The sequence below is a fragment of the Polyodon spathula genome, chromosome 18 (genome assembly GCF_017654505.1).
Source record: "Polyodon spathula isolate WHYD16114869_AA chromosome 18, ASM1765450v1, whole genome shotgun sequence".
Lineage (NCBI taxonomy): Eukaryota > Metazoa > Chordata > Actinopteri > Acipenseriformes > Polyodontidae > Polyodon > Polyodon spathula.
The window spans coordinates 4183769-4201553 of NC_054551.1; the positions used below are offsets into that span (position 1 = coordinate 4183769).

Genomic DNA, 17785 nt, shown 5'->3' on the forward strand with positions numbered 1-17785 from the left:
ATGGGTGTTTTGTCACCAGTGAAGCCTGTGTTCTCCGGGGAGCTGGATAGATATGCTGACAGCTGCAGCATGGGTTCAGGGGTACGAGGTCAGGTGGAATCAACCATTTCCCCATTGAAATACTCAATGGAACCAGCAGCAGCCCACCAATCAGCCTAGCTGGCACAGCAAACAGCAAGTGGCCCTCACCCTCTGGTGCAGGCAGGGCAGGCCATGGGCATGTTGCAGTGGAGCAGTCACAACACAGGCAGAATTGTAATCCACGATTGTCTAAGATGGGTCAATACATAGCAAAACACAGACCTACAGCTTTGTTTCTTGCTCATACAGGGATTAAATGGCAAACCAGTTAGCTGCTTGAATACTTTAGCGTAAAAGCTTACTTTGGGGTTGGAAATTAAAAATGTCTGGTTACTGAAATTCAAATGTTTCTTAGCTGATGTAAAGATCTGGTCAAAACCCCAGATGTGTTCTCAAAAACTGATATTAATACATTTTGGTGGGGTGATTAGGGAAAGGACATTATTGTACTACAGCATATATGTGTGACTATTGAAACATTTAACAATTCTCTTCATTCATATTGAAATATACCTTCCAAAAATATGACAGTTTATATCCAATGCATACTGAAATTGTTGCAGCTACTGTAAATAACACACTATTATAACAGTTTCCCACTATACAGCAAGTCAATCATTTTTCTTTAAAAGTTAGTGTTTTGTATTAAATTATACTGGAGATGTACAGTATGGATGAAGGTATTTCCTCAGTCCTCATATTAAGAACACACTGAAGTGGCACCAGTATCTGCAGACAATGTGAATGCTAGTAGTAGAAAGTCTGTTTTATTCCAGTTTCATCTTGGATGCTATCTCCCAACAGACAGTGGCACTCTAGTAATAAAAATAACAGGATAGAGCTGAGTGGAGAAGAGCTAACACAATTAAATGGGTAAACATCTTTACATTTCAAAGAAATTCTACAAAAACAAAATAATAAACATAGCAGAAATGCCTAAACAGAGTTAACGGGAATTGCATTCCTCACGTTTCTGAGAGAATAAGCAATCGGTTTTCAAAATCCTATTTCGTATGGAAAAAGAAATCAAAGCAGGACTACAATAAAAAAATAAATAAGAACATTTTAGGTCTGTTTATGTTGTTTCGGTATTGTAAGGATTAGACAAAAGCCAACAGGTAAAAAGACAGAAACTCGGGCAGCCATTGAAGTAGTGAAGCTACTAAGCACTTATTTAACAAAAAATATAACAAATTATTTTTAAACAAATATTTAACACTATACGGTCAGCCTTTGGCATGCTTTTTGATAACAAACCACTAGCCCTCCTTCCTAAGCCCCAGCTTTTCTAAGACTTACCAGAAACCAAACTGCATAATTAATTGACCCACCAATCAAAATTTGCATTCTACTCCATTCCATCCACATTCTCACAGGGAAAGCAATTTCAGCACAGCTCGAAATGAATCCTTTCCAGGGGTTAGAAAACACACATTTAACCAAAACTATTGAAAATTTATACCAAAAATAAAGTAAACATATGAAAATTAAGCTGATACTGTTATTGATGTGGTTGGTGTAATAATTATGTGCATTTTAAACTGTAGAATATGGAAGTAAAAACGAATGCCAGTACAAAATAGGTTATTAACACAAAATAAATCACAAAAATAAACGAGTATAAATAAAGTGAGAGGCTTTTCATCTCTCCAGAGGTACCAGTGTTGTGCTCGCCACAACATAAAAATATATTTATTTTTCACTTTGATAATAATTGACAGAGCTTTGTTGGCAAATGACTCAGCCTCAGCAATTATTTCTGTAAGAACATTTTTTTTTTTTTGCAAAACATAGAGAGGTTCTTAAAGAAACAGAATTACTATTACCTGTCTGAGAGAGCTGAAAGGCATGTAGAAGAGACTTTTAAGAATGGTAGCTGAATGCCTACCCAAAAACATGTTTTGTGTCACCACAAGAAAAAAAAAATACAAAAAAATAAATAGAAAAATCATAAAGAAGTCTGAAATACTGGTTTGTAATCATTTAAAGCAGATCATAGTCTGCTCAAATTTCCTCACACGCCCTCCAGCTTGCTTTTTAATATATAATGGATTTCTTCAACATCAGAGTGCAGATGTCAGTGTAGTCGTTAATCCTACTGTTGCATTGCTTGAATAAAAATTGCAAAAAGATAAATAAAGAAAGAAAGAAAGAAATATCCAATATATAGTCAATCCAGGAGACTGGACAAAACAAGAATTACTAATGCATTGAAAGCAAAACACACCGTTTGATGAAAGCAGTTCAAACATTCCTATAACAACTTGAAAATGCTGTTTCTCAAGCTGTTTTGGATGCCATTCACCCTTTGCTTTGCTTCAAATTGCGTAAGTAACAATTCAGTGGAATGAGTTCCGTTTTTGATCTGCAGCAAAGAAAGCATTTTTGGTCAATTTTACCATTTTGAAGTGGGATTTTCTTCCAGCAAGGTATTATTACAGTAATGAGCAGAAAGAAGAGAACAATATATTTGCAAGAAGTCTAGAAAACAAAATAAACCCTTTCACTAATACAAATTTAGCCTTCTACTGAAATTGTTGGTTTGTTTTTTAACATACTCTAACTTTAAGATACTAAAAATGACGCTGAAGACACTTACCTGAACAAATACGCTTATACAAGCTTACATAGACCACAAACCAGTAAGAAAATGTTAAAGCTTAATAATTACACCTGTGTGCTAAGAGAACTGCTTTGCAGAATTGCTGCTGAAATGCTGAGTCGTGTATTATCTGCCAGGGGACCAGAATTTGCATTTGAGAAAGCATGTTGCTGTAGTAGAATCGAACACCATAGGTATGGGTGATGGTTACTAAAGTAAGGTACTATTCATTAACAAAAGTATGTGACTGTGTAATGTTGCGAGAGGAAGTTCTCCAGTACGGTACTCACTCACACCCTGTGCAGATCAATCTTGATTGCTGTGATTGCATCTGGACTTCAGTCAATGTATAAACCACATTTTATACATGTTTCACTTTGTTTATATTATTTTGTATTTCTCCTTATTGGACAAGCACTGGAAAAAAAAAGGAGACAAAAACAAGATATGAACCACCTTAACTGAAAAAAACAGACTCAAAAAGCTAGCGAGCAAAGCCAGCGGAACATGAAATCCTTTTTTGTTTGGAGTACGGTAAGAAGATACAGTGGAAAATGTGAAGAAAACAAAAAAACCAAATTGGGCACAGAAAACATATATTAAATACTAGGCAAAGCATGCAAGAGTTATTGCTAAGAGTGTCCAAAAACACTGTCCTATGAAAAACAGAAGAATCGAGATTATGTACAAAGTGTCCATGTTTGATTCATTTTTTTCCACACTTGCTGCCAAGGACAGAAATTAGCATTCTCTGCAAGCAAAGGGATATTAGATGTATAATGTCTAGAAGTTCCATAAGGTGTTAATGTCTTTCTAGTTTTTCTTTGTCATCTCAATGTTTAAACAGTCATTATGCGTGGTACTCTTTACTCAGTTATGCTGAACAGTGATGTCTTGAGCATTTACATTTTTTTTATTTTGCCCAGCAGGAATGCAAAATTTAATTTTTAATCTTCAAGTGCATTTATATCATCCCAAGTAGTAAAGAGTCATCTATGGTTTTGTTCAAGTTCAATTTATAGATACCACTTTTAAGAATTGTCATTAATTAGAAATACAATTGTCAACATATGTAATACATTTAGATTATGAAATCCTTAATTAACATTTATTTCACCATGTGCATACAAATTGGGACAGTGTGAAGATATGTATCTTTCATTAAGAATATGTTATAAAATGTTGACTTTTTAAAGCTCTATAGTGATACCATCATATCAGAACTATTTAATCCTGAGACATGTTTGGTCCAAATGATGGGTAACCTGCTTACTGGGTGTGAAATTCACCAGTCAAAATGACCCAGACAGTTTACAAAGTAACATCTTGCCCATAGCAGCTCAACAAATGTTTAAGTTGGAAAAAATGCTGTGGAAATGCCCTGGTAAACAAAAGCCAAACTCCAACTGCTAGCATGACTTTGTATATAAATAGGTGCTGCTCTCCAGTGTCTCATGCAGAAACATTAGCCTGGATATTGCTGGTACCATATTGTAGTTTTTTTAGGCATATGTGGCTTAACAGAAGTGTTTTCTTTATAAAACCTGACTGGTTATCAACTGAACTGAAATGAGTACAGCAGTTTCCATTGGAAATAGCTTTACAACAGTGCTTAACAAAGACATTTGGCTTCTAAAAAGCAGCAGGTACCAGTTTATGCCATAGGCACTACCAGTACTGCAGTACATACAATTAAACTGCGTCTGGAGCAATAAGCTCCATTTTAGCCAGGAGGCTAAGGAAACAGGGAACTTGGGATTGTTTTTCAGTGCATTGTCCAGGCAAGGCAGTCATTGCCGGTGCTCTTTTGCCTAGAAATAAACAGTGGAAAAAAACTCTGTTACTTCACAACACCAACCCGCTCAACTCTGCCTGAAGCAAGAGAATTTAGTTAGAGAAACATTAACTGTGGCCCTGCATCGCCGGAATTTGGACAAGCTTGCTGCAGCAACTTATTCATTTCAACTCACCTCAAGTCCACATCGACACAAATGACAGGATAAGGAAATGATTACAGCTAGCATGGACTTCAGATACTTGTTGACAGTTTAGCCATTGTTGATCTATCGAAGTCTGGAGGCGCACAACTAATGGGAAACACAGAAGCCTGTGGCACGAGAGGTTTGCATAGCTTTTGTTTTCTATTTTTAAACATAGTAAGTAAGAATTTTTTTATTCAGGTTTTAAGGTTGTTTGGAAGTGGTGCTGCATACACAGGTTCTGATTGCATGTACATTACATGGATGTAAAATCAGGAGTCAGTTTTGGAGTCTCAGTATCACGTCAAAGCGTGTTTAAAATGAAAATCACACTCTTTTTGTATACAGTATCTTGGTAGGTTACTGTACATCCTCATACATTTGCTTTATTCAGCTTTTTCTAAGTCTTGGAGAAATTTGGATGTACACAAAATGCAAATCAAGTCTGCGTGATCTTTTAGTTGTTTACAGTGTTTGGTTTCCTATTGGTTGTACTCATATTCTTGGGTTCATAACAGTAATATCCTCCCTTTGGTAAAAAAAAGTTTTTCAACTCAAACAATACAGGTCTGCCTTTGTGTTCTTTTAATATTTGTAATATTTATAATAGTAGGGACAAAGGCCAGAATATGTTCAATTTTTTTGTGTGTTTAAGCTCTGGGATGCAGTGTGCCTCTGCCAGGTTCAACAGTTGTGTTTGTATTTGAGATTATTTCAAGGCATTGGCTGGATGCCTGGTTTAGCATAGTCAGTTCAGGATGCCCTCATGCCTTGCTGCACAATTAATTTCACAATCAATAGAAAGCTTTACTGTAGAAAAGGAAAAGATACTGCTGCTTTCCTTTTGCTGCAAACTGACAGCCCAAGACCAGGAAGCAATGTTCATCAGTCACCAACTGGAAAGTAGTATTATTAGGATATGTGAGCAAGATGTGTTTTGGATGAACTCTCCGGTAGTGCAGATATATTCCATAACCCGTGCTGTATAAAAGTGGGACTGCGTTACACAGTATGTATGCTTCTAGTTCATAATAATTTTTTTAAAGCAATAACACACAGCCTGACATTATGAATATCCCTTGCCCGGCGAAAAAAAGATGTAGTCAGTTTCAGTGATTTAAACATCCATTAACTGTATATTAATCATTCATGGGGGTGTACTGACCTCTGTAGTAACATCACACAGGAGAATTAGCTCTGTAAAATTGCAGGTTTATAATTCTGTATACCATTTTATTGTGAAGCTGTATTAGGATCCACCTCCGTATTGTAAGAGTGCCATGGTGTTGGCTGGTGCAGTCTAGAATGGCAGTACATAGAGTCATGCTTTACTGTTCTCCACTGTCAATGGCCCACTGCACCCCAGCTGGGCACTGATATTCTATTTTTTTGCACAGTTGCATGAAGCCTTACCTGCTGAGTATTAAGGGTTTATACTGGATGAATATCTATTCAGCAGTTGGGAAGACCACAGTCACTGGGCAGCAGCACTTGAAGGTCATTGCAGGTGCACTTCAATTATCGAGACGACAAAGCCCTGATCTACAGCATTTACCCAGAGGGCTCAGGTTTAACTGGTTTGAAAAAGCACATCCGAGACGTCACAGAAACTTCTCTGCTTGGTTTGCTCAGTCTCCTAGATCTCAATCCAGTTCAAAGCCTATTAAATGAACTTCAATAGTTTTGACAGGTGTTTTTGTATCTGGATGCTAGCCTGTTAGAAGTGGATTCAATAATTTACTCTGCAAATAGAAGTGGTTTTCCCCTTTGTGATACTGGATACTGGAGCAGAGATTTTGGATCAACATCTGTATCTGTGAACTTGTTTTTAACAGCTGCAGATAAATGTCAGTCAAGTCAAGTAGACTTACTGCCTTTCTTCCAAAAGATAATCTGTTTAAAAATGGCGATTGACATGTTAACTGTGTGTCAAAAACATTTTGCTCCTCGACTCATCATGCTGGCACTCTGCTGGCCAGTCACACTGGAAAACTCTGATCTCTCAGTCCATCACTCAGCAACTGGAATAGATGACCTAGGGATCAGAGCCGGCAGTGACGTCTTTTAAGTGTTTTATTGCTGCTAATAACTGGCCATCTGCTTCATGGCTGAGCTGCGGTTTTATATTCCACTGAAGTTCTGACTGGAACAGGTGCTTCTAAAAAAGCTGGTGTTGGCCTTCAATGACTTACTGTAAACTTAGTCAAAATGTATAGCAGCCTGATGTGCTAAATTCACTTGGACAACTTGCTGGCCTAAAATGATGCTACAACACACACACAGGCACATAAAGTGACTTAGGCATAAGAAAAGGAAATATTGAAGCAATTAATTAGTAAAAGGCCCTTAAGTAATGGGCATCCGTTACACAGCTCATTTAGTACTGGTAGCATCCATCGAAGCAGGACAATACATGTCCAACACACATCGGTCTACGTTTTATACTTTTTTCCCTCTTCGCATTTTTTAAACATTTTATATTCCTTTTTTTTTTTTTTGTTCATTAATGATGAAAGACGTCTAGCAAATTCAAGCACAGTATGGGCAAGCCTGTATTTGAGCCTCCACACAAACCATTGACAGTGGACCTCAACAACCATGCCTCCCTGCTCATGACCACCTGAAAACTGCTCTGAGCACACTATTGTCATTTCATTTCAACTGTCAATTGCCATCTAATATGAGTGTTTCCTTACCAGAAAACCAACCACCAGTCCTTAGCACCGTCAATATCTTTCTTTTCCAGGTGCGCTCAATTCCTATTACCTCTTACTGCTCTGTTCCATCCATAATCTGCCTATAAATTATACATTTGTAGTCATGATTGTGCACTTCATCCTGAAATGCAGGAGTTTGGGCTCCTGTAGCAGCCAAGGCACTGGACGCAGTGATAGAAGGCTCCAGGGAGCAGGCAGACTTCAAGTGAAGTGTTGATGGTAGCTTTCAGTGGAGTCTGCTCCAGCCATATCCCTATTGTTATTTGGAGCACGTCAAGGTGATTGTGGCAATGATGAGGCGGCTTTGCATGGAAGTCAGAGGTCTCTGATTGTGAAGAGTGCAATAGGGTTTACTCAGTTGTAAGACCAATCTGTTTCATGCTTAGAGGAGTCACCTAACCTGCTGTCTCTGCAGTGCAGATCAAAGGGTCAATATGAACCTCCATTGACAACAAGTTATTCAACAAAGATTGGTTTTGAATAGCCCATAATATTACTGTAGACATGCCAGGCCATGCCAAACCACAACACATATGCACCTGGCATCAATCCACAAATGTCATTAAAATGCTTGTATTTAAATGTGCAGATAGTGTGTTAATTATCTGCTGATTGCGAAAGTGATGCTTGTCATGAAAGTCATGGACGAAACATCCTGAAACCCAGTTAAAGATTTACTGTACTTGTAGGACCTTCGCAACCATTTTCCTGCTTCAGTGTCATGTTCACTTCTTTTAGTCTGCTTGACTTTTCTCCCTCTGCTTTGTCATGTCAAGTACAGGGCGCGTTCTGCATTTCCGGTTTACTCCAAATTTTACAGAAAAATTACAGGAGTATATTTTTTTTTTAACTGGATGTTAGTTTTTACCGATTTATACACGATTATTCAATAATATCCTTGTACTGTTTTCTAAGGAATACATAATAACTTGATTAAAATGCTGTTTTATTTTGACTCCAGCCCTACAGCAGATGTTTAGCCATTAGAAGATCAAATAAAGTTCAACTGTGGTTCTCTGTCACTTCACAAACATGATTATGTTGGCCAATCAAAGTTTGATTATTGTGGCAATTGCTGGGCATAGTAACTACTAGCTTGATCAAAAACTAAATTGAAATACTTACACGAAAATGTAATATTTTTAGTGGGTGAGGAAAGGGGAGAAAACATAAATCAGTTTATGAATATTCAAAAGAAAGCAAATGTTTCAAAGTATACAAAAAGCAAAAGCGGGTCAGGTGAGACAGAGGATGCAAAGCGCTGCAAATACTGCTGCATTGAAGCACATGTTCACACTGACAATAAAAGAACATACTGAAAAACAAGCAGCACATTAAACTAAAACAAGAAAATGAACTGAGAGATAAGCAAGCCATTTATGTGGCTTTTACACACACTTTAATAAAAAGAGAGTGCGTGTTAATGAGTTTGTCAGAGCGCTGTGATCTGCTGGACAGCCACTGTTTATTTCAGAGGTATGTAGTCGTGGTGACTTCTGTCCATCAGCTAAAACACTGCCTAACACTGACAATCCTAATCGTAAACATTTGACAGAAAATGGTAATGCTTTAGTTAGTAAACTTATGGAACACACTGATGGAAATGTCCAGTGTGATTTTTGGCGCGTCTTCCAATGGCTTGCACCACCCAGTTCTGTCAATTTTATTTTATTTTTATGTTTTTATGACAGATACGTCAGTACAGCGATTGCCCAAACGTTCACAACCAGTTAACTTGGGAAAATGTGGCTTCGACTTGCACAGATTGTGCTTTATCAGACATGTCAAGGACATTAAACCTAATCAGAAACCAGAACAGCTGCACATCATATTCCACATGTAAAGGTGTATAATGAGATTTTTATCAATGTTTCAATTAAAAATTAATTAAGATTTAAAGATAAAAACCGAAAACGTGGAACGTTATGTACAAGCAATGAAGAATGAGAACTTCAATTACACAAATATTGGGAATTAGGCAAAAATTGAACTAAAGCAAATGAATGGTAGTACTGGAAACACTTTGTCGTCCCCCCACCCACCCACCTCCCCCAACAGAATAGAATATATAATACATGAATTATGGATTGCAATATTTGTCTATTTTATCAACTTTATTATTTAAATCAAATGTTCTCCACTCCTTACACGTGTGCTGAAAAGTAGAATAGAAAGAGGATGACTAATATTGTTTTAAAAAAGATCTCGAGCTAAACTGAATAATGCGTCATAGTGTAGCTTTTCATTTTACATTGGGGTAGGGTAATTGCATTAGTTTAATTCTAATAAATGAGCTTCAATCCAACAGTTTCATGTTTTTTTTTTTTTTTTTAAATCAGTAATTGAGAAACACAATCAGCAGGATTCTGTTGCAAAAGGCAAACACATCTGAATAATGTGAATGACAACTACCCGCAGAGATATTCTCTAAAGTGTAAATAAATTGCACTTCAAAATACAAAGCTATACTTATAAATGAATTACTTTTCCAAAAACTTTTGCCTGGTTGTATATACAGTGCTACCCTGTAATAACGTGACCTGTTATAGTGCAGAATCGGTTATAACATGGTAAGATTGTGGCTCCCATTTCCCCCTCAATGCAATTTGATTCGTAAACGTTGGGTGAACGTTCCAGATACACAACACGAAGCGTGGCAGACAGCAAAAAGCGAAAATGTTTCTCTGTTAAAATGAAAACCGATGCGGTGGACAGAGTAAGAAAAGGTGAAACTCAAGCAGTTTCAAAAGATATAAATGTTGCAGAATCTCCATTGCGTGGATGGCTAAAAGACAAAGAAAAAGGTCTTCTTGATAAGATTGACTCCAAAGAGGGCTGCTCTAGGGGGGAAAAATGTGCGGCACTAAAGATAATGAATTAAACTCTGCTTTATTCGCTTGGTTTCTGCAGGAACGTCAACAGGGAGGTGGGGCCATGAAAGCATTCAGGGGGGGTCGACTGAGACAAGCTGCTGTGAGAGCGCATGACTGTGTTGTTTTTGGTGTGGCCCAGGCTAACAAGGGTCAAGAATTATCGCCCCAATAAACCATGGATTCTAGCACCTGCAAATTGTGTGTGTCTCCTTCCTTCATTTACCACCGTACGCTAAAATATAAATTTGGCTTCTGGGCATTGTAAATCATTTCGGGAATAAAATCGCCAATATGCATTATAGGGCAAAACACAAATAACACAATCTCCTAATTATGGACCTGACAACCGCGTTATAATGGGGTACCTCTGTGTATGTGTGTGTATATGTATATGTATATAGTGCTACAGTTTGTGTTGGTTGGTTCTTACACAGTCATGATGTTGCCATGGCAACAGCTTAGCTGTGCATGCAGTACTCACAGTACTCCTGACATTCCTCTAAAGACTGATCTTTGTCTCGACGAAAAATAAATTGCTGTCTGCCAGCTCCCATTATTTCAGGGAGAGCTCCTTTCTCAGGGCACTCTCTCTGGACTGGGCAGCTAAAATGTATTGGCTTGTGTGTGTGGATAAGGGCTACAATAGCTGTGCTGTGTCAGGTACCATATTGTGTTTTATATGATGGACACCCCATGATCTTTGTAATACCTTAACCTTGCAGCTCAGAAACAATGCAGTTCAGAAGTACAGTGGTCATCTACCTTGGATGTTGTAGCTATAGAGACTGCAGAGACTGGAGGAGGCAGACAAAGCACTGCCTAGTCTATAATTTTAAAATAAATAAGTTATTTATAAGTTATTTTTATTTATGTATTTATATATGTATCTATTTATTTATATGTAATATGCAACATATTTATTTTACTGGGAGGCAGCCACCCAGTCCAAATTCTCCACTCAGTCGCCGCTGTACGTTCGGAGGCGGCAGACGCATGCAGACTCGTTCCTGCCTCCTTTATAGTTATGATTAGCACGTCTGTTAGCCAATCATATTCTTCCATTTCTTCAGCTGGTTAGCATGGAACACGTGAGTGAAGCTAAAATAATAGCCAAGGGCAGCATGCTTCCTCCTTTGCCTGTTTTAGCCAATCACCAGATGTGTGTCATCCCACACTGATGACCTCAAATGCTAACACTGATGAGAGTGAAAGGAAAGAGGCGTGGGTTGTAATGAAGGACGCAGTACTAGTGAATACAAATACAGTATTTTTATTTAATTTTCAATAAATGTTTTTAATTACCATTAAAATTACTGTTTCTGTTTGTTTGGGATTTGTTTTATTACTTTTCCATCAGCCACCTTTGCTTCAAGACATACAGCTGAGTAATGTACCTTTCTCCAGAAGTAAAGTCGGTCTGAATTGCTTATTTTATATTGAATAGGTCCATATGTACAGAACAGTATCTAATTATTTTGTTGGCTATTTTTTAAGTTTAACAAATAAAGTCGATAGGGTGTGCCTGACTTTTGTCTGCTGTTCTCCTGCTTTAACCACTTTGAATTGGGGTAACATGTTAAGAAGATATGAAAAGCCTTGTCAGTCAGAATAGAATAATAAGTTTCTTCTTCTGCTGGTATTTTAAGGGGACCCCAAATTTTTTTCTGCCTCCTCATTGTTTTTTGACCACCAGCTGCCACTGCTAAATGTTGCAGTGTGACACTGTTTTGATAAAGAATGTGTCTGATATGTTTTCTGAAATATGTTTAAAACCTTTTCCTGGTTGACTTATATAATTGTATCAACTCTACTACTCTTAACTACAGGGTTGCTACTGATAAATGAATATGTGCTGTATGCAGCAAACACTAGACCAGCTAGGGGAGGTTTTGTAGCAGACAAGAAATAATAGGTCAAACCACTGATTCTTTATCACGCATCTATTTTCAGAATTGTTCAATAGAAAAGTCAAATGTTCCTAAACATCATTTACAGTATTCAACATCACATTCAGGTCTGATTAGCGTGTCGTTTTATTTGGGTCGGGGTTTGAGCTCCTAAACATGCCTTTTAAGCCTTACCGTTTCACATTTGATTAATGCAAAGCTAATCAAGTGTACCAGAAATTACATAATTATGGTCACTGACGGCTACATAAAAGTATTTGATGGGGATTCAATGTCAAGCTTACTATTCATGTATTGTGTGCATGCTAATTGACTAATGATACTTTAATGTTGATAAAAACTCATTTTGCTCGGTGTGAATTATTAGGCTTATTGTAAAACCTGGAATGCAACAAGAGTCTTATTCCTGACCGATGTTCCCCCGTCTTTAAAATCATCCTCTATCCTCTTATATGTGGTGCATAGAGAAGGATTTGTTTTGAATTTCTAATTACCCAAGTCTGTCTTGACACTGATCACAACCGCACAGGCATCTAGAGAGCTTGCATGGATTAAACTTCTATTTGAAAAGGGGAAAAAAAAACAAACAAAACCTGGAAATGTCAAATGAATTAATGCTTGATGGCCATCTAAAAAGATATTTTCAATTACCTGTTCTGACATCCCAAGTCCCATTATGTGTTTCCCCTTGTTTATTAATGGAAATGTATAATAATAAAAATAATAACATTGTGTGATTTTCCTGTGTTTATTATTATTATTATTTTTAAGAAGCTTTACAAAGGTTAGTTTGTGGTTGGAATATATGAGCGCAGATATTTTAGCCTGATGCTATACCATTGCATACACATCCATTTCCCAGATATTTTTCAATCCAATTGTAATGTTAAAAATTATTTAATAATGAACAGTAGTTTTTAAAAACCCTTCGATAGTGAACTGGTTCCAGCCATACAGAATGTGAATCCTTTCGTTCGAGCAACTGGGTATGCTAAGATAGTCCAGTGCAGTTACATGTAAGAGACATTCTTGAAAAATATTAATTTCCAATGGTATTGTAAACAAGGGTCTTCTTAATAATGACATCCATCACTGACTACAAATTGAAGTTTGTCCCTGGGAGTCCCTGATAATAATCTAAATTAACCCTCAGACAAAAAGAAAAACACACGATAATTCTCGGTGCTCCTGAGACACGGTTCTGTTGTCTTTGTGTTATGCTAACACTAGCGAATTAAATATGTTAAAATGTCTGTTACCTGTAGACTTTGATTGACCCTTATTGTATGAAGATTTGAATTTGAATCATCATGACTCAAATGTGTCGCTGTGATGCATATCTCAAATACAGGAACTACGTCTGTTTTTGAGTTTTTAAACTTGAGGCTCTTCTGAGTCCACTCATAATGTTCCTTTTGTGCTGCCATTATCCCATATTCTGAATGACTCACTGGCTTTATTTGATTTCCAAGGGACACAGCTACTCTTTTTTTGGTCCAACTCTTTGTGCGGAAGAAAACCACTAGCCACTAGTTTTAAAAAGTCTGGTCAGATTCTAAAAGGAAGTTAATCATGTCTGGTTTGGAATCTGTCTGAAATTAAGCTGGTAACCAAGTTTTTCCATGTGTTGAAAATTAACCAGCACTGTATGACATTCTCATTCTGTCGCATTCAGTCACTTAAACCCTCCCCACTGCCCTCAGCAGTATTATAAACTGGGAACAGATGGACTCAGTTGTGTTGGGAACAAAATAGTAACCAGCCTCAACCGTGCCACAGATTATTGGCAGTGTGAGTAAAGTGTGGTTCTCTCTCTCTCTCTCTCTCTCTCTCTCTCTCTCTCTCTCTCTCTCTCTCTCTCTCTCTGTCTTTGTCTTTCACCCTCAGGTCAGCTGTGTAAAACTTTTACTAACTTTAGGCGTTTACTGTGCAAAAGATTTGTTGGTTTTCAACTTTAGGTCTTAGCAAGTGTAAACATTGAGAAGATTGCTCTGAAAACAGTATGAACTAGAAAAATAAGCAATCTTGCATATCATGGGGTACAATACTTGAAACATAGGCAGAGTAGAGGTATCAGGAGCACTTGCCAATTCAAAGGTCTTGTGTTAACTTTGAGTTATGTTGTACTTGGGCTTGTCACTTGGTGTTGAGTTTTATCTCTGAATAGAAGAACACATACTTGTAGTATGGTTGTATATCAAGGCAAATAGTGAGGCCAAACAAATCTGCTCTGTGATGACTCATGTTGAAAAAAATATTTTGTAAAGATTCAGGGATCCCCCCGAAGCGATGTGTTTCTTTGTTTTAAACTCAGTGCTCAGTCAAAGGTGTTCACTATATTCTTCACAGTGAGATTCACGCCTCCTGCTCTTCTTTGCCAGAGGACTGTCATCGCTCGTTGCAAGTTATTGGCATTGACTATCGCTGCTCCTTCAGATTTCTGGTTGAGTGTTTAAGTCCACAGTAATTCCTAAAGATAGTTAGGTGTTGTATTAAATTCTATTTGGGGGCTGCACTGTGCTATTGGGACACACATTCTTTTGATCACATGTCATTAGTGTTAAAGAACAAAGACGCCATTTGTCTTTACGGGTTCCCTCGGCACAAAGAAGACTGCATGAATTTGATTCTCAGACAGCTCGGGTTCAAAGTGAAATCAGCTCGACTTCAAACAAGAGGGAAGACCACACAAAACATGCAGTGTGAGCGGTGAAAGAGACGGAAACAGCAGTTTCCTGATCAGCAGTGATTTATTCTGGTTGAACACACTTTGCAATTATATTCATTTCAGAGAAGAGACAAAAGTAAGGAAGAAAGTAAAAAAAATGGAAGAATGTCAGTAAGGATGGATACAATGATGGATTTTTTTTTATAAATGTATTCGTTGCCAATGATTTTTACCCTAGTTTTCTCCCCAATTTGGAATCGCCAGTTGTGTTATTATTAATTATTATTGTGTTATCCTCCGAAACGTGTTCCTGCCAAGCCTTCAATTTTCACTGCCAGGAAACTCAAGGTCCTTTGAGTGGTCATTATGAGCAATCTTGATTGTATTAATCTGTATTAAAGCCTTAAACCAGTTTACATTACAAGCACCGAATGTGAAAGCTGCATGTAGACAGTATGTATGCTGTTTCATAACGCTGTTATAACTGCAGATTGTGAGCACTGGAAATGAGATGTTCCCAATGTTTTCCAGTCTTGGCAGAGCTGAGCAAGATTCAGTGAATCAAAGTGGTGTATGGATTAGAGCTGCTGCATTCCACTGCCTGCCTGCCTGTCTGCCTGAGTAACTGACTGGCATGCATCCTTTCAGCACCCTACAGTGTTTTTTATTGTTTGTTTTTTTAAAGCAAAACATACAATAGATTCAACAGTAGAAGAGAACACAATAGAAAACATCTGACTGTATCTGGTTGTCTTGGTAATATTGCTGCTTCAGATTTCTTTATTTTTCCTGGCTTCTGCTTCGCTGATGTAAATTCCCCACGTGTCAATGTGGTGGCGCTAAATAAGCCAGTTGTACAGCCAGGAGCTGCCGTCTCTGCTTCCTGCAGCATGCAGCCATTAAAAGGATATTCTGTAGCCCAATAGAATATTTGATCCCAAGCTGGAACTCCCAATCCTAGTCTTCTTAACCTCTAACAGACCAGGTTTCAGTTTCAACCTGCTCCGAATAAAAATACATACACATATAAACTGAATACTTCTAAAGTCTCAGAGGGTATGAGATGTTTTATTGGTACTGGAAAGCAATGCATATTCATAACTTGGTTCAATAAAAATAAAACAGAACTTTGCATTTTCATTGCGGGAGAAGAAGAAGCTACCATAGTGATTCCCACTTGTTAGATGAAAGCCTCCTCACCAATACAATTTTGCATACTGTATTTGTGTAAATTGTGAGTATCCCAACATAGTGACTGATGCTGTAAGTATTCAGGATTGTTCTCAGTATTCAGTATTCAGAGACTGTTAAGGGTTACCTACCCTGTAGCTGAAGTGAGCTTGGCTGCTGTGAAATTATAGAGTTCAAGTGCTGTATCAGCAGGAATATCCACCTCACTTGTTGGCTTGCATGGGCTGTATTTCTGAACCAGTTCCAGATTGACGGGGGCTGCAACAGTGTGCTTGGCTGTTTCCAGTGACAGGGTCTGTGGAGGTTTTGTGGGCTGCCACTATGGTTATTTACAAATAAATAGCTTTTACACTATGTATTTATGAGTATGGTTGACCATAAATAAATGGCTACACTTCATGGAACTGTTGTTTGGTTAGCTATGGCTAAAAGAGCCATTTGTGAAACATATGTTCAGATATTTTAGAAAAGGATTCCAGACGAAGGGTGTTCCAGTGGCAAGTCCTGTGAGTGTTCTGCAGGTAACGATTGTGGTTATTGAGCTACATAGAAATGTACCCTAACTAAAGGGCCTTTTCTGGGCTGCCAGTCAAAAAACACATTTCCATCTGACAGCTGCTAAAGGCAGTTCTGAAAATCTCAACCTAGGTCTGGAATAAGTACTGTATTACAAAATCCTCTGCACTTGCTGTAAATCATCCTCCTTTTTGCATTGCCAGCTGGAAGGTGCCAAAAGACTAGATAGGGGTGCCAGCAGTTCATTATATCCTTCCTTCATTATAGTCCATGTTTTTTTTTCATCCTGGTCCTAATAAAACCTTTTTTTTTGTATTCTGATGATATGGCCAAAATTGTTTCCATTGCTGTTAAGTGATGTGCTTAATACTTAAGAAAAACTTAGCAGCTGTGTCCTAAAGGTCCTTATGATATCCCCACCCCCTATTTTTGAATTATGCTCATAGCCCCAGGAAGATTAAGAAGTAAAAGGATTGTGTTTTTATTTTTTTTATTTTTCACGTGGCCTTGCACATTAAATATTTGGCTGTACCAAAGAAGAGATAATTTGTTCAAGGAAATTCACCAGCCTATTTTATTTTTTAGCAGAGTGGTCTTTGCATTCCCAGAGAGGAATATGGTATTCTCCAGTGACTCTCACTTTTTGTATTCAAAGTGAAATCCTGTGACCCCAGTGTTAGAGTCAAAACTCACGATACCTTGTCATTGTAGGCAGCGGAAACAGCACTGATGGGTGAAGGTGACTTTCACAGTCGAAATGTGTCTTGTGTTCCCTAATGAGACCTTGACGACACAATGGAGTTTCTCTTTGTGCTGATGTTTCTTTTCTTTTCCTTTGCTTTCAGAGCTGTTAGGCTCAACTAAGAGGGTCAACGTGAACTTCCAAGACACAGATGGGTAAGTGAAACTCCAGTGGGCTGTGTGACATACAGCAATCTAGCAGAGGTTGTTGCCAGCGAGGTCTGCTCAGAAGAATTACAAATAAAGAGCTTTCTGACATATTTCAGTTATTGGAGAAAATGGTTCTGCCATAGTTTATCTATGGGAGCGTAAAAGCAATACAAGACATTTCTGGGACAGGATAAGACTGGTGCCAATCTCCATAGCTCTGTTTTCCCGTCATTGTCATTTTGTATAAACATTCACTGCAGAGCAAATAAACAAGGCCAGTAGAGCCACATGATTCTAATTGTAATTAGTTTAGTGAAAATGTTATGTACAAGGACATGTATGTTGTGCTGCTTGGAACAT

The 17785-nt window shown here is 37.8% G+C and overlaps 1 protein-coding gene across 1 annotated transcript in view; it reads left to right on the top strand.

The window, feature by feature from the left end:
- Positions 1 to 17785, top strand: part of LOC121331149 (caskin-1-like) — a 121153-nt gene that overhangs the window by 44215 nt on the left and 59153 nt on the right. The window contains exon 2 of the mRNA XM_041278362.1: positions 17380 to 17431. Coding sequence (XP_041134296.1) covers positions 17380 to 17431 — 52 coding nt within the window. The remainder of the gene's footprint in view (positions 1 to 17379; positions 17432 to 17785) is intronic.